Source organism: Dasypus novemcinctus, chromosome 23 (assembly GCF_030445035.2).
Source record: "Dasypus novemcinctus isolate mDasNov1 chromosome 23, mDasNov1.1.hap2, whole genome shotgun sequence".
Classification (NCBI taxonomy): domain Eukaryota; kingdom Metazoa; phylum Chordata; class Mammalia; order Cingulata; family Dasypodidae; genus Dasypus; species Dasypus novemcinctus.
This window is the reverse complement of record NC_080695.1, coordinates 9,145,488-9,170,957: the sequence shown is the minus strand read 5'-3', so window position 1 is coordinate 9,170,957 and position 25,470 is coordinate 9,145,488. Positions and strand designations below refer to the sequence as shown.

At 47.4% G+C, this 25,470-nt stretch overlaps 1 protein-coding gene across 5 annotated transcripts in view; it reads right to left on the bottom strand.

The window, feature by feature from the left end:
• Nucleotides 1-25,470, bottom strand: part of SDK1 (sidekick cell adhesion molecule 1) — a 917,480-nt gene that overhangs the window by 145,012 nt on the left and 746,998 nt on the right. For all 5 annotated transcript variants that reach the window (XM_058285708.1, XM_058285711.2, XM_058285709.2 and 2 more), the window contains exons 20-22: nt 18,980-19,078; nt 11,273-11,464; nt 7,997-8,118 (exon numbers count right to left, since the gene is read on the bottom strand). In XM_058285708.1, coding sequence (XP_058141691.1) covers nt 7,997-8,118; nt 11,273-11,464; nt 18,980-19,078 — 413 coding nt within the window. The remainder of the gene's footprint in view (nt 1-7,996; nt 8,119-11,272; nt 11,465-18,979; nt 19,079-25,470) is intronic.

Sequence of the window (25,470 nt, the reverse complement as noted above, 5' to 3'; positions counted from 1 at the left end):
GACTCAGTTGTGGTTTCCCTACACATGGCTCTTCTGCCCCTTATATTTGAACCTATAGTTAGTACTAAAGTTGATAGGTTTATTCCCAAAAGACTTAAATCTTTGGGCTTTCCATGTGCCAGTTGGCTCCTGAATCTCTGAACAGAGTTGTAACACCTACTCTCCAGTTCATTTGTCTTACCTAGGACAACTAAGAAGGAGGTGATTATGGACAATAACCATACCAAGGAACAGAGAGAGTCTTAAACTGTAAGCAAGATAGTCCCATCCATCTGCCCCATGGGATCTAATCCCTCTCTCAATTAGAGGTGGACTGGGCATAACCATCCCTGGATTCTCAGGTTGGGAAATGAATGATGGACTTACTGTTACTCTACTATAGACTTATTGTTTTCTAGCAATGGAAGAATTTTTACCATTGATGTGGAGGAAGTGGCTACCAGAGGTTCCAAGGGGAGAGAGTAGGGAAAAATATGTGTAATGTGGAGGCATTTTTGCAACATTGGAATTGTCCCGAATGACTTTGCAATAACAGATACAGGCCATTATATACCTTGTCATAAATAACAAAATTGTGTGGGAGAGTTTAAACTATAATGTAAACCATAATCCACACTTAGTGGCATGCTCCAAAATGTGTTCATCATTTGTAACAGATGTATACCACACTAAGGAAGGACTTGTTAATGTGGGAAAATGTGGGAGTGGGGCATATGGGAATCCCTACATTTTTTTATGTAACATTTATGTAATCTATCTTTTTAAAAATTAAATTAAATTTAAAAATAAATAATGATAGCAATGGATTATAAGCTGTTAAACAAGATAATAATCCATGAGTCCACACTGATATAAATACATAAATGAAAAAAATAAACGAGAAGAGAAAGTTGTCTTTTATAGTAAGATGCCAATCGACAAAAGGTAACAGGCTAAATATATAAAGCCCCAAAATCGAGAAGAAAAAGCCCAACAATCTGATAGAATAGTGGGCAAAAGAGATGAAGAGGCATATCACAGAAGAAAGTAAATAAAAAGATGCTTAATGTCTCCATAATAAAATGTTATTTTTTTCATTTCCCTCTTGACCACACAGAGTTACCGTTCTTCACTTACAAGATTGGCAAAGGCCCTAATGTTTGTCGGCACACTCCGCCAGCGGGGCTGGGAGAAGCAGATACTCACACCTTGCTGATGGGAACGGAAGCCCTACAAGCTCTAGAGGGGCCTGCCAATACCTAGAACCTTCACATGTGCCTTCAGGGTGGGCTGCAGTGACCCCACTCCTGGGAATCCATCTCAGAGTCACAGTTGCAAAAATATAGAATGGCTTATGCACAAGGCCAGGAACCACGTTAGGCAGAGTGCCCACAGAACTCTCTGGAACCTGGGACCACATGCCCTCTGCAGATGTGAGTAAGGGGAAGGGAGAGAGGGGACCCAATGGTCCCGGTGGGCCCAATCCGAGCTTAGGAGCCCTTCAAAGAGGCAACAGAGGGCAGAGGAGTGGATCAGAGAGTTGCGGGGGAGGGGAGGGGGGGCGGTTAGGGGGTGGCTGAGGGCTGAGGTGGCCTCGGGAAGCAGGACAGCACCCGTGAGGAAGGGGTCCCAGCCCCCCAGCACAGCCCCTGAGCAAGCAAGGAAGCCATCTTGCCCTAGCCTCCAGGAGGGGGCACAGGCTGCTGACACTGTGGTTTTAGCTGCGGCGCCATATCGGGCTTGCAACCTACAGTCTAAGACCATATATCTGTGCTGTGTAAGCTGCGGAGCTTTCTAAACTACGGCTTTCATGATTAAGGACTACTGTTAATAAGTTTAATAAGAACTTTTGTGAATAAGAACTATCAGCACTGGTTCATCGATTGAGACAAATGGACCACATGAATGCAGGACGCTAACATAAGGAAAACTGTGCAGCGGGGAAGGGATATATGGGAACTCTCCTCACTATCTGATTATGTTTTCCACAAATCTAAAACCGTTTCTTAAAAAGTAAAGTTTAATAATAATAATTTTAAAAAGTCAAAAGAAGGGAGGGGGCTTGAGGGGAGCCACTGTGGCTCAGGTGGTACTCTCATGGTAAACTGCGTATGTTTACTCCGTAAACTTATTGAGCTGTACACTCATGATATGTACACTTTTCTTTATGCATGTTATACTTCAATTAAAAAGTTAAAGAAAAAAAAAGCAATCCCTAAAATTTGAAGCCAAAAAAAAAAAAGACTTGAAATGATGAATGTACTTAATTCTGCATCAAGTTTGTGATATAACCACAGAGAAAAAAGAATTATTTTATGGCACTTGAACACTTAGTATTTTAATTATGCAATCCATAGTTTAATGTAGTCTAAGGATAAAGAGAGTTAGAAAAGAATTCTTAAACTCCATTCAGTAGTCTCATTGTTAGTACTGCCATTGAAATTACAGTTTTGGAATGACTTATACAAGAGTGGGATAAAGACAATAAGTAATTATGTTAGTGTATCTAGAAAACACAATTTTAGTATAAGAGAAAGATATTTAAAATGTAAATTCATAGTTAAGTAATCCTACATTTGAATAGGAAATATCAGTGTATACTCATGTTTCCAAAAACTACATATTTCTTCTCTATTCACTGGAAAGGCCCGGAAACCCCGAGCAGCCAGTAGAATGAGTGCCACTTCCCCTCCCTGGCCTGGTACCCAGATTATGCTCTTTCTGTCACATTTCAACTAAGTACACTAGGCCTGGAGGAAGGTGGCGCCAGGACACCCTGCGGGGTAGAAAGCCAGGCTGCTGTCAAAGCCTGATGCAGTCATGCAGAGGGGCCGCGGGCAGGACGGCGGCCTACTGGCCCAAGAGGGGCAGTTTTAAGTTAAAAAAACAATGACTGCAGGTGACTGAAACACAGTGAATATACAAAAACAATGTTTTCATTTGATACTCAGAAAAAGATAGCAGGGAAAAAAGAAAAGAAAAACCTGTTTAATGCTAGAGCCAGAAGACCAACTCTTAACCTGGAAAATTGGATTAAAAGAAAAGAAGGAAGCATCCATCCTAAATAGCATCAGCTGACAAGGAAAAGTTGTTCTTTTCAAAGTTCCAGCTACTAAATGAGAAAAGATTGACAGAATTAGATGATTACCATTTTTCTAAGAAAACAACTGATTCAGGCAAAGATGACCAGTGATGAAATCATTAGATGAAAGGCTGATGGGGAACTTGACAACGAGGGGTCAGGTTGTCGACCCTGACCCCAGAGTCACTAAGAGGGGCAGCTAGGCATTACGCACTTCCTGACCTACTGCAAGGCCAAGCACCACCTCTGAAGAGGTCTCGGAGGAGAGGAAGCAGGGAATGAAAGAAGGAAGGAAGAAAGAGGAAAGAAGAAGGAAGAAAACAGAAAGGAAGTGGAAGTGAATTGACTCAAGCCTTTGGAATGAATTTCCAGTTTACAGGAAATAGCTGGGAGATAGCCAGGAGAGCGACAACTCAACACCACAAAGAAGAAAACAGATATATCTCAGAGGAGATCATTCCACAGAACTGAGTGGGTTTGGGCCAAGAAGGGTAGGGAAAAAGGGCAGGGGTGGGGCAGGCAGGGGCTGTTACTCCACTAGATTAAAAGAGACAACTCAACGTGACAGCAAGGTGGTGGCTGGGGAGGGGGAGGGGGTGCATAGGCAGGAATCCAAAGGGGCGCAAGGACACTCTTGGAGGTGATGGCTAGGTCATTATCCTGCTATCACAGGTGTAGGCACATAGGTCAAAACTTACCAAATTGTAGGCTTTATATATATGCAGCTTATTGGAAGTCAACCAACCCCATTTAAAGTTTTTTGGGTTTTTTTTTTTGCGGTACCTAGGCCAGGACCTTGTATGTGGGAAGCTGGTGCTCAACCACCGAGCCACATCGGCTCCCCTGAGTTGGTTTTTCCATTTGTTTGCTGTTTGGTTTCTTTGGTTTGTTTTTAGGAGGCACTGGGGACCGAACCCAGGACCTCCCATGTGGGAAGCAGGTGCTCAACCACTTGAGCCACATCTGCTCCCCAATCATAAAAGCTTTTTAAACATGTTTTTAAAAGATTTAAGAGACATGACAGCAAAATGCAGAGTGTGACCCTTGCTTGGATTCTGTTCTGATCAAAACCCTAGTAAAAACTCTAAGGTATTTGAGAAAACTGGGGAAATTTGAATATGGATTATTAGATGAGAGTAAAGAACTATTATTAATTTTATCAGGGGCTATAATGACATAAATATGAGAGGATATGTATTTTAACATTTTTGTCAAAGTAAAATATACAGAAAAGTCCACAAAACACAAGTGTACACACAAAATGAACACACAGATGCACCGAGCATCTGGAACCGCCCCTCCTGGCATTCCAGAAGCCCACCTGCTGTCTACTCTGTGTAGCCACACTACCACCCGGGGAACCAGTACTCAAACACGAGTCAGAGGCCACCTTTCCTTGTTTTGGAACTTAGGTGAGTGGGATATAGCAGATATGCCACTTAGGAGCCTGGCTTCTGCTCAACAGGAGGTTTGTGAAAGTCACCCGATGGTGCACACGTATGTTTTAGAGATGCCTGCTGCAGTCGGCAGGGGCGAAATGACAGATGGTCTGAGATCTGCTTTAAATCGCTTCAGCAGCAATAAAGGGGGTGGATTAACGTGGCAAACTGTTGAATCTGGGTAATGGATAAATGGGGGTTTATTATATTTTTTCTCTTTCCTTTTGGGCATGTTTGAAATGTTTTATATTACAAATATAAGGAAATACAATCTGGATGAAACTTGAAGACATCGCATTGAGTGAAATACGTCAGACAAAAAAGGACAAATATCGTAGGATTTCTCAAATGAAATGCTGAGAATAAGTAAATCCAGATGGACAGAAAGCAGAACGGAGGTCACCAGGGGTGGGGGAGGGAGGACGGGGAGTTCCTGCAAAATGAGCTGGAGTTTTGGTTTGGGATGATGGAAACAGTCTGGAAATAAACAGTGGTGACAGTTACACAGTATTGTTAAGTGTACGTAATGCCAGAGAATTGTGCACTTAAAATGGTTAAGGTGATTTTTATGTGATGTCTATTTTACCACAATTAAAAATAAATAAATACTTTTAAATACATGAAGAACTAGGCCGACTGACGGAGGCACAGGACAAATATGCTGTGGTAGAGAAACTGTGCTATATGTGTCCACACCAGCTCCTCCTCTTGGGCACACCAGAAGACGGCACTTCCCAGACTCCCTGGCTGCTAAAGCAGAACCGCGCAACCAAGTCTGGTAAAGAGAACTAGGCAGAGGCGGCGTCAGTACTGCCAGGACTAACCTCCCCCAGAAGCACTAGGCAAACCTCCAGTCTGCGTCGCCACGGGGACTGGGGTGTCTCTGTGTTCCTGCAGCCTGGCCTGGCCTGGCTAAGGCTGCGGTCCATGGCTAGAAGAGAGGGCTGCGGCGGCAGCATCCATGGGAGGTGCTTCCCCAGCTACGTCTGCTGAAGCCAGACCTCAAGATGCTAGACTTGGTTTTCATGAGAGAGCACCATGTTTGATCTATATTATCTTCTAAGAGTTTTAAAGTTAGTGTTTATTATTTTGGTTTTTATTCACTGGGAATTTTTTTTAAATTTGATGGGGGGGGTGTTATAATGCATTTTTCCCCAAGTAAACAATTGTCCCAACCCCATTTACTGCTTGGTCTCATCTAGATAGTTTCCAGAAATATTTGCCTAATGAAACTTTTGAAGCCATATGCTGAATGTGTCCCTTAATTTATGGCCAATTTCAAGAGTGATGTGCCTGCAATACAGTACAGTCATGGAGATCGCTAGGGTTTAACAATTGACAATAACTACTTTGGGACTTCTCCTAACTTGGCTTGTCTTTTTTCTTTTATTAGAACAGGGAACTTGCTGACTGTGTGATATTGGCCAATGCCAGTGTGACCCTCTTCACAGGTCACCTGTCACCTGACCCTGAAGCCTCTGCTTGCTATCACACCTCAAGTCGGATCCCAGGTCCTTTCCAGAGCCTGCTCTCTTGGAAGTGGAGTCATCTGCCCCAAGCTCAACTCCTACCAATCTTTCCTACACTTGCTTCATTCCAGCCATCCTGGCTTCCTTGCTGTTCTTTGAATAGAATGCATGCTCCTTTCCCAGCAACTTGAGCTTCTTTCTCCCAAGAAAGAACTTTTCTTCACTGCTATACCCCTTGTAGCAGTTTGGCATTGTTTATGAATTCCAAAAATAGATATTGGATTATGTTTGTAAACTGGTCTGTTTCTCTGAGAATATTAGATTGTATTAGGTTCAGAGGTTTCACTTTTACTTGATTAAATTAAGACTGGGGTTATGATTTGGCCACATCAATAGGACGTTGAGTCCCTACCCCATTGGTGGGCAGACACTCACAGAGAAAACTACATGGCAGAGGAGAGAGTGGGAGTTTTGATGCTGGAACCCCAGGAAGTAAATACACGGGAGAAGAACACAGAGGAACAGAGATGGGTCCATTGATATGGCAGAGGCCTTGGGAAGAGAGAGAGCCTCAGTCTACAGCTGACCTGGTGGAGAGAGCAGAGCAGCTGACCTGGAAAGAAACGAGCCCCAGGGACAGAGAGGAGCCTTAGCCCAGCCTACAGCTGAGACCAGAAGCTGGGACCCCAGAGCCTGAAGAGGAAGGCTGAGCCCTTGCAGAGATGGCAGCCATCTTGCTCCAACACTTGGCAAAAGACTTTAATGGGGGAAGTAATTTACTCTTCATGGCCTTGTGATTATAAGCTCCTCCCCCGGTTCACTGCCATGACAGATGGCCCTTCTTTGGAGCTGGTGTTTCTGCGTGATGGAAATGGACTCAGAGGGGATCTCTTTTCACAAGACTTGCATGCTACTTTATTGGAATTGTAGTTGGGGCTGGGTTTAAGATATATGTAGGGGATTTGAATCTCTGGACTGATAATATGACACCCAGGCCCAGAGCCTCAACAGACTTCAGCTCCTACACTTTGACTTATTGGACTTACTCCACTCAGCTAACATGGAGTTGAAGAAGGTCAACCACCACAACATGGAGCCTAGAGTGTCTACAACTAGAAGCGGGAAGAGTGCATCCAGTACCCATGTGCAATCTAAGCCCTCACTTGACATAGGTGTGCAATGGACACAACCAATCCAATGTCCACAGAGAAAATGTGGAATGGGTGTGGGAACGGTAGCCATGGGGGCTGCTGGGTGTGGGGAACGGGAGGAAGAGATGAGATGTGGAGGCGTTTTCGGGACGTGGAGTTGTCCTGGATAGTGCTTCACGGACAATTACGGGACACTGTAGATCCCCCCAGGGCCCACTGGATGGAACGTGAGAGAGTCTGGGCTATGATGTGGACCATTGACTATGGGGTGCAGTGATGTTCAGAGATGAACTTACCAGGTGCAATGGATGTATCACGATGATGGGAGAGAGTGTTGCTGTGGGGGGAGTGGGGGGCGGGGGCGGTGGGGTTGAATGGGACCTCATATATATTTTTTTTAATGTAATTAAAAAATAATAATAATAATAAATAAATATTTTAAAAAAAAATAAGCTCCTCCCCCAAATAAATACCCTTTATAAAAACCAACTGTCTAATGTACCCCTCATGCCAAGAACCATGCCTGGAGTTAGAACATGCTCAGCAAATGCTGTTGAAGGAATGAATATTAGACAGACAAGTTGGAGCAAACTAAGCCTATTACTATATTTGACAGTTAGTTGTGATAAAGAATTAAACCAAGAAACCAACAAAAACTCCTCAATCAACTGTGCCACAGTCTTGAGCACCCGTTTGGAACCACCATTTGAATTACAGCTGCCCCGCTCCCATCCAGTCCTGCTGTAACAGCCTCATTTCCCCTCGTCTCCCCACACCCATCCCAGTGAGCAGGGTGCCTTTAGCCTCCATCCTCCTCCTCCAAATACCCCCACTGGCCACACCAAAGCCAACTCCCAGGTCCAATGACACCCATACCTGCCCCTCCACAATCCATCTGGAGATTGAAGTCTTCCCATCGTAGCCAGGTCGGAACTGAAGAGTGGCTGAGCGAGGGCTGATGTTGGAAATGACCAGATTGGACGGGGCACCGGGAAGTTCTGGAGATGAATGAGAGAGGAAAATCAGGGGCTCGAAGTCCATCACAATGAGGAAAACACATTGCACATGGCCTTGAGCAGCGAACAGTACCAATATTGTCTCCCAGTTTTATAGCAAACAAAGGATTTTTTTTCAAAGTCATAAAAGCAAAAAGCATAGCTATCCAAGAAACATCACAACACTATGATTTTTACCTCAGTGGGTCACCAGAAGCCCATTGGTCATGTGGTCTTTCAGACAATGACCTCTGAAGGGGTGAGGGGTCTGGAGCATGTTTGCCTTAGTCATCTCTGTGTATAGGTAATGGACACTCATAGAATGAAAAAAAGGAAGGACATTGTAACTCTTCCCAGTTCCTAAAGAGCACTGAGGGCTGACCACCTTGTCTCCCCCGGTAGTGGCCGCAGTGCCTCGGAGAGGAGACGGGAGGGTGGATAGAGGCACCGACAGGCCCAGTCGTGCTTCCCAGGCGGAGGGAAAGGACAGATGCTCAGATCTGTCCAGGCTTTCTGGGCCTGGTTTCCAAGACAACTCAATTCAGAGAAAGAGCAGACAGAGCCTTCCCACTCGGCCTGTGTTCAGTTGCTCTGGCAACTAAAGAAGGGGAAGGTGGGCTCTGCACCAAGGCTCCCCTCATCTGGCACCTACGGCTTAAGCCAATCACACAACAGACACCCTTTGGTAGGATGCTCCCCCAAACAGTCTGTCCCACTCTCAAGTGAAATACTGTGAGTACAAAACGAGAGCTTCTATACTACGGTCAATGCAAGACAATCTAGACAAAGGTAACGGAATATGGCGAAGGAAAGAAGCAGGCGATGCCCAGGGCGGGAGAGGCTTCCGGACTGCACTTCAGAGCAGGATTCCCTACGCCATGGCTTGGCGAGTTGAGAACTAGCTCTTGCACAGGGCGGCAGCACCACGTGGGCGATCAACCCTGTGGTAGCCTAGGACCTCGAGGGGACTAGCTGAATGAATCTGAAGTAGAAAATGTTTAAACTGAAGGACAGGTGACTCTTCATATTCTCAGCGTTCTGGATTCTTAAAATGGTTCTTCAGTTGGTTGCTAATGGGCATAAACCTCAACACAGCAACTGGAGCAGCCCTCAAACGTGACCAGTATCTGATTTTACTCCAAGCCCGTGCTCAGGGGTGCTTCAGGCGCACCCTTCTGTCTCAGGGGATCTGTCCTGTAAACGAAGCGACAGCAACTCCAGCTTTCCTTCGCCTTGGTAGCAGGTGGCCCCAGCCTAGCCGGGCCTCCTCCCTCTCTGTCTCCACTCTGCTTGAATGCTCCAAGTACCCAGCACCCTCTGCTGGGACACAGAGGCCTTCGGAAGTCAGCTGGCCTGCCGCCCTGCCCAGGCTGGAAGGTGCCCAAGCCTTCCCAGGAAAGCCTGGGAACACACACAGATCTGCTTCCAACACCACCCTCAGCCATCACACGAGAGGCATCTTTTAACAAGTTAAACAATATGCCATCATCACCATCACTATTTTTATTGACGTAGTAACAATATGTTAAATATATGTTTAAGCAACTGGCTTTGAGTACTTCAAATGTGTGCTATAGGAACTGGCTATTTATGTAAAATGCACGGGGAATCTTTCTGTAAGTCTAAGATATCGTTCTTAAAAGAGAATAACAATAACATAAATTTTATTTTGTAAATGCTTTTAGAAAAAATATTGGATTGCCTAAAAGCAATGGCTCTCCAAGTGTGGTCAGTGTCAGCTGAGAAGGTGTTCCAGAAGCTAATTCCCAAGCCGGAGCCCAGACCCAGTCAGGAAGTCCCAGGGGTGGGGTCCAGGGATCTGGTTTGTAATGGCCCTTGCTGCCCTGGAGGGAGGGCAATGAGGACTCTTATCCTGGAGGAAGGACTCACTTTGGGGACTCTGCTGGGTTTGGGGCGCCCACTTCAGGCTGGTAGGTACCGTGCGGCTTAGTGCGGACTCCCCAGCCAGCCCCGGGAGGGAGGGCACAATCAAAACCCAGGTCGCTGGGCCCCTCCCGCCCCCCTGCCTGCCACACACACACACACACGCACGTGCACACACACGCACGCACGCGCAGGGCTGCTAGGCCGCCTCAGTTAAAGCAGGGCCTAGAAGAGGGAAAGAATGCCAAAGACCTTAATTCCTGTGGTTTTTTTTTTACTGCATACATTTTGTTTGTTTTGTCTTCTCTTCAGATTATGCATGTCAGTCTCTCAAGAACATAATTAGGTTGTGAAAATTGAACTGCATGTGGGGTGTTATATTGGGTAAATACTGATTTTGAAAGGTTCTTTTTGGCCCTCAGAATGAGGCAATGGGACTTTTCTCAAAGAACAAAATTAAGGCACGTTGACATCTTCTGAATGCCAAAGAGACTTATAACATTAATTGAATATTTGAACTGATAGTCCCATGGTATCTCATCATCGTAACATCAATTTGTGACTTTCTTGGGAAAATACTTTTACTTTAAACATAAACTTTAAAATTGGAGAGAAAAAATTGAGTAGCAACTTTCCAAAGCTGAAACGAATGCGTTAAACCTCTAAGAAAATAATCTGCATTCCCAGAATAACTTGCAGACAGGCTTTGAATTACACTGCCACTGAACAGCAACCCAGCCATGCCTCAGTGCCGGGCATGACCACTCTCTTCTCACCTCCAGTTTAAATGTATCTCGCTCCCTTTCTCTCTTCACCTTTTTCTTCCAACCTTCGTGTATTTCTTTTTATCTCAAACACACATTTTTATTGTTTTGTTGAGTAAATAGAGTTCTGTGTTTCCAGTCCTTGATTTTGGTGTATTTCCTACTTCTCTCTCGAGCACAGGTGTATTTTGGTCCCTGCGGTCCCTGGTCCACAGCGGCTAAGGCAGGAGGCTCCCCCAGTTGAGAGTCTCGCCGCTCTGGAGATCCTGTTCGCCCTGAGGAGTGTGAATCTCTCCTTCTCCCACTTACACCTGAGCACTCACCCACACGCCGAGCCACAGCCGTGAGGCCCTGGGAAAGAAGGGTCAGGCAGGTCCTCGTCCACCTATTGCCGGGATTCCAGCCGGAAGCCAAGCCCCTCTTCCTCAGGAGCTCCTTCTTCTCAAAACTGCCACTACAACTCTAAGAGCAAGGCAATAGCAGGGAAACTTGAGCACGACTGTACTGACCTGGGGGAACTCCGGAAGAAATGGTGGATGAGGTCACCAGCCCAGCCCCCGCCGCGGTGACGGCAGCCACTTCGATGGTGTAGGTGGTGAGGGATGACAGCCCCTTGATCTTATACTCATGCGTTGTGCTGTTTAGAGTGCGTGTGAGACGAGAGTCATTCTTACCATACACCTCCCAGGAAATCTGGTAACCTAGAAAACGAGAGCAGAAGACTGGAGTCAGGGTTTCGGGAAGCCGAGGCCGGATGCCGCGCTGTCTTGGCCAACTTGGAGCCAAGGCTGGGGCGAGCTCAGCAAGGTCTGCCGAAGTCTGATTAGAATCTACTCCCCACAGAAGTGAAATTCAGGCTCTGCAACCCACTTCTACTGTACCTCTGCTCAGGCCTCACGGGCCGCCTTCCCCGCAAGGAGCGCGCTTCACAAGAAAGGGACCCGGCTTGGATCTTTGTAACCACTGCACCTGGTTCACGGGTTGAGGATGAATGATGAAATGACAGCTGTCAGTCTCCCGGGTTCCATTTAAACCTTCTCTTTTTAAATAACGGGCACATTCCATCACTATTTCCATCTTCCTAAGCTGATATTTTCATTATATGGTGCCCTAATCAGTAGTTTGATCTTTGATTGCAACTAACTTCTACCTCTTCCTTTATGCAATGATTGATAGGATACTTCATTTTGCAAACCGCTCTGCCTTAAAAAGTTCCTTTTCACTTGAGTGCATGAGTTTCACGTCTAGCTCTGCTTCTCCCCTGTTCCATGCTCCAATTTTCCTAGTGAAATTTTATTTCCCTTTCTCTCTTTTCAGTCTAGTGGGGCCTCATGATCACAATTTATTTGACCTCAGCTTCTGTCGTGATTTGGGCTCAGAGAAAAAAGACTCAACCAGCTCCTGAATCAAGCCCCTTTGGAGGGGAGTTGATGTGATTAGAAAACGCTTAAAAATGTCATTTAAAGAGTGAGACTGTGATGGAAAGAGCTCATGGGTCCAAAGGCAAAGAAAAACTGCTGAAAATGCTTGTTCTTTCTTCTTTTCAGTCAATAAGCTCAGTGATACTGAAGAACTAGGGTGCATCTTAAGCTTCTTTCTCATTCTGATGAAAGTAATAAATACAGTTAGATGCTTGGACTTGCAGGTAAACAAGAATTTAGAGGACAGCACCTTGGGATTCACCTCTAATATTCTGAAGAAAAAAAAGACACACGGCCTGCTCCCTGCTGGCTGCCCAGCAGCCCTCAGACAGCCCAGCAACTTCCGTGCCCGAGGGGCTCCTATCGGGAGCCCACCGCCCCCACCCCACTCCAGCACCTCCCAGGTCGCGTTCCAGACCCCACGACGGCCACAGCTGTCCTCGCCAGCCTGGCCGTGGGGTTCTGGCCTGCTGCCCCTCCTCTCACCCCTTCTCACAGGCCACCCCAGCTCGCCAGCTCAGGGGCTCCTGCCCCCCCTCCACGCTGACGTCTGGCTTCGCTCATTTTCAATGGGCAGCATGAAATCCCTGTGCTCTCTATCAGTTCCTTCTCTTCTGCTAATTTTGGAAATGACTGTACAAATTAAAACAAAAAGCCTTCAGGGTGCTGAGGGCTGGCACCCCCACCTATGGAGCACCTGGTGAGGGGCTGGGGTGGCTCGAGGCACTTCACACACACTGACCAGTTTAATCCTCACAAGCCTTTGAAGCTGGAACTATCCCTGCTCCCATGTACAGAGGAGAAACAGGCACAGAAGGCTGGTGACCTTGCCTGCGGCCCCACGGGCAGCACTTGGCAAAGTCAGGGTTGCCTTGGGCACCGTGCCCCGAGCCGGCTCTCGACCCCTGCCGCCGCCGGCTCAGGAGCACACCTGAAAGCCAGCCCTGGCCTTGGAAGGTTACAGTGGACAAGCCTCTCCATCGGCTGGTCCCGGTGCAGGGCTCCTCTGAAAGTACAGGAGGAACAGGCCTCGTGTAATTTTACAACCTTGTCTGTCACAATTTTATTTGAAAACTTCTTCATCAAAATTTCCTAAATTACAGCATTTTGCTCATCACGCCGGCCTGGCACCCAGATGCCAGCACCTCCGGCGGAGCAGGACTGTGGGGATGTCTGCACTGGAGCTGGCAGTGCTGTGTGCTGAAGTTGTTAGGGTGCCAGGGAAGACCCAGCGGGTGACGGAGAAGCCTGGTCCAGTCGGGCAGGGCACAAGAAAGATCAGCCCAAGACGGGGTGATGGTGTGGGACTGGGGGGGTCCACCAGTGCCCAGGGACACGGTGGGGTCTGCATGTGCACGGGGGGCCCCAGCAGCGCCGTGCCACAGAGGGGGGTGCCGCCAAACCAGGGCCCCGTGCCTCCGCCCGGCATCTGACCCGCTCCCAGCAGCTGCCTAACTGAGACTAACGACCGCAGGCGCTGCAGAAATAATTTTCTGTTGATCTGAAGTAAATTCCCTACAAGAGAGCAGTACATCCAATCACAAACTGTCTGTCTGCATCCTGGCCCTCATAAATCAGCGTTTACGGAGGGAGGCTGGAAGATTCTGAAATTTACTAGGAGAGCACAATGGGCAATTTGCTCAGGCTGGCTGCCCGGCACGGCTCCCTTCATTCCAGGCCCGAATTAAAGCCGAGGCACGGGGCTGATGACCTGTCCTTCCCCGCTGGCGTCTGGACCTGAGTGGGCCCTGCACTGTCCAGGCTCGCAGGCTGTCCTCTGACCCCAGCAGCGGCCTCTGCTAGCACTGCGGGGAGTCTTCACGGGGACGGGGTGACATCCGTGTCCAGAAACCAGCTTTTGAGACTAAGTTCACCCACAGACCCAGGTTTTGTGTGTTTTTTTGCTGTACTTTGTAAAATATTTTGCCTTTATTATGAAATGGACCTTTGTGGTGCTGCTGACATGCCCCGTGGGAAACCTGATTCTGTTTTGGAGCCGCCACCTGGCCAGGACAGCGTGCCCTCTGGGGGCAGGCTGCTCATCTCAGGGTCGCGGGTGGTGCCTGGAGCACCACCAGGGAGGGCCAGTGAAATAACCGCCCTGGCAGGCCTCTCCCTCCACAGTGCTTCCGAGACAGCTGCGGGTATCGCCGCAGCCTCTGGGTGACACGAGGCCCTTGTGTAGTGTGGGAGAAGGGGAGGTAAGACAGGGCGGTGTGGCACTCTGAAAAAAAAGCAGAGTCCCTTTTAGGCTCTGACCTACCCCTCGCTGCCTGCTACGGCACAGTCACCTCCATGTGGGCTCAGGCCTCGGCGGGAGGCAGGCTGCTGGCGTGTTCTCCTCCAAAAAGCCAGAGCTTCAAAGGCCAAGTTCTACAACAAGCAATTGATTCTTGCTTGTAACTACAAGTATTTGTTTAAATAAAATATGAAAATGAGTTCATTAAGCCCTATTAGCTGGTGAAAACAGATGATCATAAATTGGGAGTATCGGCAACCACCGCTTAGCTGTGAAATGTTTGCTCAACTCAAATGATTATGCCCATGGATTTTTCTTTAAGCTTTAAAACAAGAGCGAAGCATGTGCTGCCTTCAGAAAGGACAGGGCAGGGGCTAAAAGCATCTGTCTGTAAAAAGGGAAGTTCTTCCATGTCAAAACTGCCTACCAAGGCGTCCTAGCCAGCTTTCTGAAACACGGTCCGGTGTGAGTCTTACAAGCCGACTGGGCACCTGGAAGGAGCTGCCGCTCGCGCCCGGTTCCCCCTGAACTCAGCGGTATCTGCGGCTCTAATTCAGTCCACACCAGTGGTCCCGAGGGGTGGACCAGCTGAAAAGGCTTTTCCTTCCAAATGGTGGCCTCCTGCTAAGCTTTGGGTTTTCTCCTTCTTGCACTAGTTTGCTTTTCCTCCCTTTGCGTGGCTAAAAGCTGTATTCAACTAAACCAGACCCCTGCTGTCTCAAATACCTCTCCTCTTTGTTTCATTCCTTCCACTCCAGGCACAGAAAGCCTTGTCTCTTTCCCACATTCAGCCTTGGCAATCCCATTCTAAGGAGTGGGCAACAGAACTGGCTCTGGTGTCCCATCTGGATATGGCTTGTTCTCACTGTCTGCGTTACTGCGTTTTTCAAGTAGTCATTTTAAAACATAAGCTTTTGGGGGGCAGAACCAGATTTGTAAAGCTTTGACGTCATTTTAAAGCCGGGGTTAGAAGTGGCAGCGAGCAGAGGTCCCCGTGGGTGGTGAATGCGAGCCCGTGGCTCTGTCGGGTGTGGTTTGGGGCAGAGGACTACAGAGCATTTGCAGTAGGTGCCGGGAGAGAATAGGGCATTTAGCACAGGAACACAGTCCCCAGGCCGCGCTGTGAAGGGCCCCGGGACACTGCTGTGGTATTTTCAGTTATCAAGGGACATGCACTGCTACTCGACACTTGTCGTCTGTTTGCAGGACACGGCGTGGAGCTCAGGATCAGATTGAGCTCCGTTCCTTTGGAGAGGTCACATCTTTGCAAAGCTGAGGTTTTTTTTAAGCAAGTTAAGTACCCAACAACAGATGAATGCTTAAATAAATTATCCGACTACATGTTAACTAAATTTTTTATAAGGAGAATGCATTCACGTGTTCACTTTGGTTATAAAAATAATACATGCTTTTCAAAAGGCAATTGGCAGAGGATGGAGCAGGGAACACCGGCAGGAGGTTTGGCTGTGGTGATGCTCAAGCTAGCTTAAAAACTGCTGAAATCTCAGGGTGTTGAAACCTGAACTTCATCTGCTCTAATTTGTGCAATCTTTTAAAAACAATGTAAAATGCAATCTGGACAAGGAACAAGAAAGCCTTGCCTCTCTTGTTGGCATGGGGATGGCGCTCTAGCTTGCCCCGAGAATGGGGAAATCACATTTCATGCGTTTCCATCCCCGCCCATCGGCGCGGTCCCTAGCCTCAGTGAGCACCTCTACTGCTGGGGACTCACTCTGTTTCCTGTGTTTTTAAGATTAATTTTATTTTAACATTTTCCAACATGTATAAACACTCCCTTCCCACAAGGCAACACCCCTCTCCTTCCTCCCTTCATCTACTGGTTACTTCCAATCTGCATTCTATCTGTGAACTTGCCATTTCTAGATATTTCAGGCATCTAGAAACCATTGACTATTTGTCTTTACGTGCCTTGCTTCTATCCAGCAGTGAGGCTGAAGCCGGCTAGTAAGATAGGGAATCAACAGACGGATCTGGAACCTGGCAGAGAGTCCACGTGGACACCACCAGCCCCAAGATGGCTGCTGGAGGACCCGCGCACGGTTCTGCGGTTCAGAATGAGATTTCCTCCAGAAGTCAGGAGAAGCCCTGGATATTCTCCAGGGGTCTTATAACTGGGCCCTCCTGGGGCATTGAGGGGTGAGGTAATCAATCAAAACAGCCAACAGTGAGGACTCCTCCTGTGCAATTAGCAAAGGGGCGGAATAATTAATGGTTTAAAAGGCAAGCCTGAAGACTTCTTGCTCTCTTGCCTTCACCCTGCCCGGCGCCTGTCCCAGTCCATGTGCCTGCCCTGCCCTCTTCGCCCTGCTCTTGCTGTTTTTCCCCTGCCATGGTTACCACGCAAGTAAACCTGGGCATTTATCATCTATAATGGGGAACTGTAGTCTGCAAATCAGCCCATCTTATCACTCTTCAGCCCCTTCCTCTACCTGGGACCCATGACCTGTTATTTTCTCCCATTTCTTGTCCCTCCCTACCTGAATAAATTACTGGCCTAACTCACCCAACATGCTCCTGAAATTCATTTCTGCAGCATAGTCAAGAACTTAGACAAAATCTAGTTCCATGATGTTGAAGCTGAGTTTTTGACGGTTCCTGTGCTAAGGAAACAAGAGCCTCACGAGACTCCAGGTGAACAGGAGGTTAGGGCGGTGGGACAAGCTGACTCCTCAGCTTGAGGGGCTGTGCCATGCCCAACAGGTGCACACCCCCCGCCAGGAAGTAGCTGGGGTTATTTAAGAATGAAATAAAAATGTTTTCTCTCAATTAATGTGTAATTTTTTTCCAGCGTCCATGAAGTTGCTAGCATATAAATATGTATTAAGTTGTCTGGATCTAGCTATTTAACAAATAGAACTGTTGGGTGTTCCTCTGGCCTGGGGGTGCACTGACAGCGCTGAGAACCTGGGAAGCTGGGGACCCTGGTGCAGGGGTGAGCAGCATGGCTCAGATCCCACCCGCGCCCCATTCACGTCACAGCAGGAAGAATGACACCTGCTGTGGGTGCCCCTGGGATGCGCCCTCCATATCTCAGGCTCAGCCCCTCTCGACGGCTGGTGGGCTGTGCCTCCCATGGTGTGGAGAAGAGCAGCCTGGGTGGCCACTGCTGCCCGGTCACAGGTGACAGGAGGGAGAGGAGGAGGGGCAGGGGAGGGGCCCACAGTCCCCGGCCAGGGCGGCAGCGGCAGGCAGTCCCCTGGTCTCCAGTGTCCCCAGGTACCCTGGGAGGGAGGGCCTGTGCTGCGCAGTCCCCGCTGTCAGCACGCGGGCTCCCAGTCTTGGCAGGCAGCTGAGGACAGCACCTCCAACCAGAGGACAAGAGCGGAAGCGGCTACACAACTCACCAGCGCCATGTAAACTGCTCATTCAGAGGCCGGGGCGCCGGAAAGCTCCGGTCCAGCCGTAAAAGCTGAGGCCTGAGCCCTCAAGACGCCATGCGCTGGCACGGGCAAGGTGCCTGGCCAGTGCCTGACATACGTCCAGCAGAGGGGTGACCGGGCAACAGGACTATGGCGTGGCCAGCTGGCAGCGTCCAGCAGTGTTTACTAACAGGAAAGGAACTCCCCAGGGGCCGGCGCTCTGGACATACGCTGGCCTCAGTCCTCAGTCCTCCCAGCAGCCTGGCGAGGGGCACCGCGGCGCCGACGCGTGAAGAAACAGGGTCTGAGAAGTAAGCTGGGGCTCCTCGGCAAAGGACCCAGCGAGGCGGAAGCACCCGCTTCACGGAGGGGAAGCCTGTGCTTGTGCCATCAAACACCATCGTTTTTTCAACCCGAGATTTCAATTAACCTTCACCCTGAATTTTCTTTCAGACACCTGTTCTATAAAAGAAAACCATTGAAACCCCTGTGAAAGGTGCGCCATCCGCCCAGGACGCCCCTCCTGCTGAGCGGGTCCACTCTTAGGGGCAGCGGTGCTGAGCCGAGGCCGGCCGCACGCGCACCCGCGCTGCCCCTGGCTGCCCCTCCGTGGCCTCGGGCTCTCACAGTGGGACCTGCGGGAGGGGCGGCGTGGGGAGGACCTGGCGTCAGCAGACCCGGACTTCCTTCCGGCCTTGCCATCACCAGCGTGGCGGCCCCGTGCCCACGGCCCTGTTTGTGGCCCTCAGGAAAGGGCTTGCACATCACAGAAAGGGACGGTCACCTGACCTCCTGAGCCGCCACTTCCTCATCTGTGAAATGGCCATAATATCAGCATGCACCTTGTGATGTTGCCACAAGAATTAGGTGCAGCGCATGTCAAAGAACACACCATAAAATTAGGGGTTCTTGGGTCCGAGACTTCAGAGGTTTAAGAGAACGGAAGGAGGGTGGCTCTCGGGGCTCTCAGGCTGCGGCCTCCGTGGGGCTCACGGCCAGTCCAGCGCGTGGTGGCTGCCCTCACCTTCTGCCGCTCGCCAGGACATTTCAGATGCCCTCAGAGGGCTGCTGGCACAGGGCCGTGCATCGGCCGCCCCTCAGGGGAGTCACTTCCACCCTCTTTCGTTAGGGCAAACTTCCTTTCCTTGGGCTTTTTCAGACCACAGGGACTCTTACCTGTGATGATGCCATTTTCCTCCAGGGGCTCCTGCCAGCTGACCTTGAGAGAGGTGTCCAGAATCTCGGTGAAACTCAGGTGTCCCACGGCCCCTGGTCCTGGCAATTTGAAAGAAAGTAGCCTGTCAGTACAATGGCCCGCTCTCTGTTAGCAGGTTTTTGGGAAGGGCTTTGACTCCGGGTCAGATAATCCAAGGCAAGCAGAAACTTGCAGAAACTATCAGTAAAACTCGAAGGGAGGAGGGATTCCAGATGCTAAGGGGCGTCCCCGGTATCGTGACATCCATTGTTTTACTCAAGCCTTCACCCCAGCCAAGCAAAGGACCAAAGACAGTTCCCTGCACCTCGCCCTGGCCCTGGTCTCATCTACTAGCCACAGGCTGCCAGGCTCCAGGGAAGCCGTGCCACCTGCAGCGGCCTCCGCAGCCACCATCTGTCTGGCTTGTGTGGGGCAAACCAGGGCTGCTGGCTCACAGCACCTCTCCCTGTCTGGGCAGGAGGCAGGGTGGACCCACAGGGTTTCCTCCCAGGAGTGCCTGAAGCCTCTGCAACTGGCTAGCTGGGCAATTACTTCAGCTCTCGAAGACTGAGTTGGCTCATCTGTGAAGTGGGGACATAAAAAGAGTTCACTTTGCAAGGTTCTTGTAAGGATAAGTGCAATACAGCAGGGGCACGCTTAGCACGTCCCTGGCACCATGAAATGCTCCTTGGACACTGAGCCACTCTCCATCAGCAGCTGCAGATGGTCCCAGTGAAGGAGGAGCTTCGTGCTACTTTGGAAAGCCCTGGAGAGCAAAGACCCAAAAGGCCAATTCATGGGCTGGAGAAAGCAGAGGACGCTGCAGCAGACCCCGGCGATCTCGAGGCAGTGGGAGGGGGGGCTCAGAGCCGGCTCCTTCCTCAGCCTCCAGGGGCCAGAGCCGCTGTGCTCGGCAGGGGGAAGCGGATAGAAAAGGGAACGCCTTGGAGGAGGCTGGGGTCTTGGGACCACAGGGGGTGCGGGGAAGGGAAAGGCAGGGGAAGAGGCACGAGCCCCCACCCACTGGGCTGGGCACCTCGCAGGGCCTTCCCGCCTGTCACTCCAAACAGCAGATACAGGGGCTTGGCTCAGATCTGCTCTGCCGCCTGCCCACCCCCTGGAGCTCCACTGCCTCTGACGTGGCTGCCCTGTGCCCACCCCTCTCAGTGGCCATTTCAGGAGAGAAGTAAGGGACAAAATCAGGGAGGACGAAAGGGTGGCTAAAGGCAGGAAAAGAAGGCGGACAAGGAAGAGACGAATTCAGCTCATTTCCACTCCCATCATCAAGTATCTGTTCTGTGCCAGGCAGGGGTCAGCAGCCTCCTACAGAAAGGCTGGGTGTCTCACTCCCCTCGGTGGGGCCAACACCCCACTGGCACCTTTTTAACAGTAACAGGAAGAAAAGAAGCAGTTCTGCCCTTAAAATAGGAGCGTGAAGTCGTGGTTGTTCTGCAAGATAGCAGGGTCTGGGGCTGGGCTGGGGGTCCCCACAGACAAGTCCTTGCTGTGGCCACTGCCAGCCCAGCTTGCACTGACAGCTGATTTTTAAGGGGAATTCAGCACCTAGTTACTCAATTGGTACTTGGATAAAGGATCCTAAACAACTTGTAATTTTTTAAAAAGTAACAGCTTTGGAAAAATACACTCATCTGGGTGAAACTTTCAAAAAGACTTTTTATGGATAAGCTCCAACACTCTGACAAATTTCACTGCTCTACTGTGGAAGATGGTAAAATAGAACGGCTGTCAAGACCATCTCATCCGCCCCCAATTTTGAGCTTCCAGAAAGACATTCTGATGGGTTTTCTGAACTAACTTGTTCTTTTTTCGATCGATAAAGTAGCAAAGAAAGCTTTTTGCTCCTTTTCTATTCTCGGTGTCTCTCGCCTGGATTCCTCCCAAATATGCAGTCCTCTAGCTCTGCTGGGACCAGCTGGCAATGTCTCGCCTTAGAATTTATATTGTTTCCTCTTTACTACTCCCCCTGCTCCCACCCCAAGCTCTTATTCCATTGGCGCTTTGGAAAGAGCCTGCTGGGATGTGGAATTAACTCTGGAAGTTGTGTCCCCAGTGCCCAACAAGCAAACGTTTCCTTTCAACCCCCAGGGCAGACCTCAGCCCTAACTTCATCCTTTCAATGTGATAATCCATAAATAAGCACCCTGCCTATCAAAAAATGATGGTTCCATTAGAAAATTCGAGAAAGGTGACATCACTTCTCTTTTTTAATTCCCAGGGAAGGGTCCTTTCCACTTATGAATGGTAGGTCTAACCTCATTTAATTTTCTATTTCCTAGCTATAGAGCTTTATGGATATGTTTCCCCATAGTTTTTGCTTATATGTTTGCTTTTTAACCTGCAAGAAGAGAGTTTATTTGATAAAGAATTCCATCAGGAGTCTTTTTTAAAAATTTTATTTGAAGAGGTTTTCTTTTTTTTCTTTTTAATCAATGTTCTCTGAAAAATAAAATCTGATATCCAGTTGGATCTGGCTGTGGTTTCACCTGAGATTCTGCCCATGCCTATTCTTTAAATAAATGAAGTAGAGGAAAACATCTAAATAATGAAGAGCTTCAGAGGAGATGCTTGGTAGATGCTCCTAGAATTCACTGCCACCTCCCAATCGCTTCCTTTCTCACTGCAGTTGAAGACATAAAGGAACTGGGTTGTGGTTTCCTACCAGGCTAGGGGAGAGTGCATGCCTTTTCTGAGCAAGACTCCTTTTCCTTTTCCAGAGATCCAAGTGGGCCCTTTGCTCTCTCACTTACAAGGACTAAGCCCCCGAGACAAGCCTGACTGCACAAAGCAGTACCTGAACTCAGCAGCATGCCCTCCTCTTGTCCCCACCCAACTTGCCCACCCAATCCCCAAGTGCGCAAAAGCACCTGGGTGGCTTCAGTCTCTAGGGACTTTATACCTCAAGCACTCTAAGGTAGAACTGACTTCAAACATTCCCATCTGTGGTTAGCCCACATATTATATTATGCCCACTAGCATTTCTCTGGAAAGTAGGATCACAATTGCTAATTACTGGGACTCCAAAATCAACCGCTTCAGTCTCCCTGCTGCCCAGTGACCACATTCACCCAGCTGCTCCACATGCACCTCACACTCAGGGCGTCCAAAGCCAACTCATCATCTCAACCTTGGGCCTACTGTTCATCTGCAGTCTACATTTGGTTACCAGTATCACCCTCTATCCCATCACATAAATTAAAATGTATTGAGTCATCCTAGATAACTCCTTCTACCACACCTCCTAAATCTAATCCCCAAATTTGCTTGATTTTTCTCTGTGATTTTGAACCTCTCCACTTACGGCTACATCCACTGCCTGGGCAGAGGCTCTCATAATTTTTCACCTTCTTCCCAGCTTCCTTCACTTTTACTTCCAGTCCATTCATCACAAAACCCTCAGACAGAACTTTCTAAACCATGGATCCAATCATACAATACCAAACATTGGCCATTCTGACCATGTCATCTGTTCTCATGTACTCCCATGCTTCTTTGCCTTTATGGATGGTATTTCCCCTACCAGGACTGTCCTCACTCCTTCTCTGCCTGAAAGGTCCAACTATCAAGATCCCACTCCATTGTCACCTTCGCTAGAAGCTGTATGCCCCCCCATCCCAAGTATTTTCTGTTCCTCTTCACTGGGTTACCCCAGTCACTTTTATGGACCTCCTTTATCAGTGGCACTGACCTTGGTCATGTTCACTTCATATCAGATCAGATATGAGTTCTAAAGGTAGAGGCTATGCTTATTCATCATCACAATCCCTCCAAACCCAGCTGGCTACCTCCGACATAATGGACGTTCTACAAACACTTGTATGTAAGTATGTATGTATGTTGGCATATTGGATAGATGGATAAATGAATGAACCAATGATTGAATCAAGTATAATTATTGATAAGCACATAAGTTGATGAGATAGCTATACAATCAAAATAAAAGGAAATGCATAAGCTTGATCAACTTTCTCCTTTAAATCTTAAACCCTAGGGAAGAGTACATAAAATTTATGATTGAAAAACAGGTACCACAGCAGAATTTTCAAACACTCATTGAACATTCACCAAGATAGACCATATCCTGGGCCATAAAACCAACTTCAACACATTTAAAAGAATTGAAATCCTACAGAGTATGTTCTCTGACCAGAAGGGAGTCAAACTGGAAATCAATAGCAGAAAGACAAAGGAAGATCTCCAAACATGTGGAAATGAAATAGCACACTTCTAAATAATCTATGGATCAAAGAAGTCTCAAAAAAAAAAAAAAAAAGTAGAACTGAATGAAAATGAAAACACAACATATTAAATTTGTGGGATACAGCTAAAGCAGTTTTCGGAGGTAAATTTATTACATTAAATGTTTGCATTAGAAAAGATGACCTCAAATAAATAATCTTAATTCTTACCTCAATAAATTAGAAAAAGAAGAGTGAAAGAAACCCAGAGCAAGCAGAAGGAAATAAGTAAGAACAGAAATCAATGAAATCAAAATTAGGAAAACAAGAGAAAAAAATAAATAAAATAAGAAGCCAGTTCTTTGGAAAAAAGTCAATAAAAGTGATAAGCCTCTAGCAAGAATGCCAAAAATAAAAAAAGAATGCCAAAAATAAAATAAAAAAGAAAGGAAAGACAGATTATCAATATCAGGAATGAAATGTGGTATCACTACAGATCCTGTAGGCATCATACAAAGATATTAAGAGAGTACTATGAACAACTTCACATTCACAAATTCAACAGCTTAGATGATCAGTTCCTTGAAAACCATGAACTACTGAAACTTAGCCAAGATGAAATAACTTCAATTAAACAAAGTGAATTTACAATTAAAAAGCTCACAAAAAAGAAACCTCCAGGTCCAGAGTATATCACTGGAAAATACTGAACATTTAAGGAAGAACTGACAACAATTTTACACAATCTCTTCTAGAAAATATAAGAAGAGGAAATATTTCCACATTTATTTTATGAGGCCCTGAAAACAACCCCAGACAAAGGCAATACAGAAAAAGAAAACTACAAACCAACATTGATATATCATGAACTTAGATGCAAAAACTTCAACAAAATATTAGTAAACTGAATCCAAAAACATGTAAAAAGAATTATACACCATGACCAAGTGGGATATATTTCAAGTATGCAAGGCTGGTTCAACATTTGAAAAATCAATATAATCCACCATATCAACAAACTAAGAAGAAATATCATGATCATACCTATTGAAGTAGTAAAAGCATTGGGAAAAAAAAAAAAGCCAGCCTTCATTCATGAGTAAAACTCTAAGCAAGTAAATAATGGAGGGGAATTATCTCAACTTGATAAAGAGTATCTATTAAAAAAATCATACTTAACATGAAAGATTGCCTGCTTTCCCTCTAAGATTCAGAGCTAGGCAAGGATGTCTGCTCTTACAACTCTGGTTCAACATAGTACTGGAAATTCTAGCCACAACAACAAGACAAGAAAAAGAATTAAAAGGCACACAGGTTAGCAAGAAAGGTAGTGAAAGTGCCACTTGACTTATCTTTGTGATGTTGGAATATCAGGTATGTTGATTGTGGTGGTATATATACAAATCTGCATATGTGATTAACTGTACAGAACTAAATACACACAAATGAGTATATATACAACTGGGGAAATCTGAATCAGATTGGAGGATTTTGTCAGTATCAGTTACCTGGTTGTGATATTATATTATAGTTCTGCAAATGTTACCATTGGGGAAAATTGAGAAAAGTATACATGGGAATCTCAGAATTATTTCTTACAACTGCATGCAAATCTAGAACTATCTCAGTAAGAATTTCAATCTAAAAGAAAAGCAAATGCCAGATCAAAGGTAGAGTATGGGAAGAATCAGGATCAAATCATATCAGTAGAGTTGTTTTTCAATTTTTTCTTCTTTTGGGAATGTCAGTAAGTCAAGAGGGTCAAGAAACCATGTTCCATTCTTCTTCCTCTGTTGCTAGTTTGACACAGACCTTAAGTTTATTGGGGGTCAATGGCAAGAGAGTTATAACAGAGCGGTGAAGAGAAAGCCAGGGTGCTAAGGTTTATGGAGAGTGTGAGAGGTGAGGAGGTCAAAGCAATGAGTTTATACTGAAAGAAAATAAGGAGCTTAGAGGGGCTCAGGTGAAATGTCTCTAGGAAGGTCAGGGGATGAATGGGTTGGAAGGCAAGGGAACGTGTAGGTGTAGTAAAAAGGGGCATTAAGGAAGGAGGTAAGAGGATTAGAAGTTGACATCCAGGTGAATAGCAAGTTCAGCATGAACAGAAGTGTGACCCACAAAACTGGGCCTAGAATCTCCACCTCTGGCCCCAGAGTTCCTACTCTAGCCAGGGCCTTCTTTCAAATTCCATGCCTCACGCTCTGCCAAGCATGGTTCAAAGATCATCTCCGAGGGGTGAGCAGATAGTGAGCACTCAAAGAATATGGAGTCCCTTA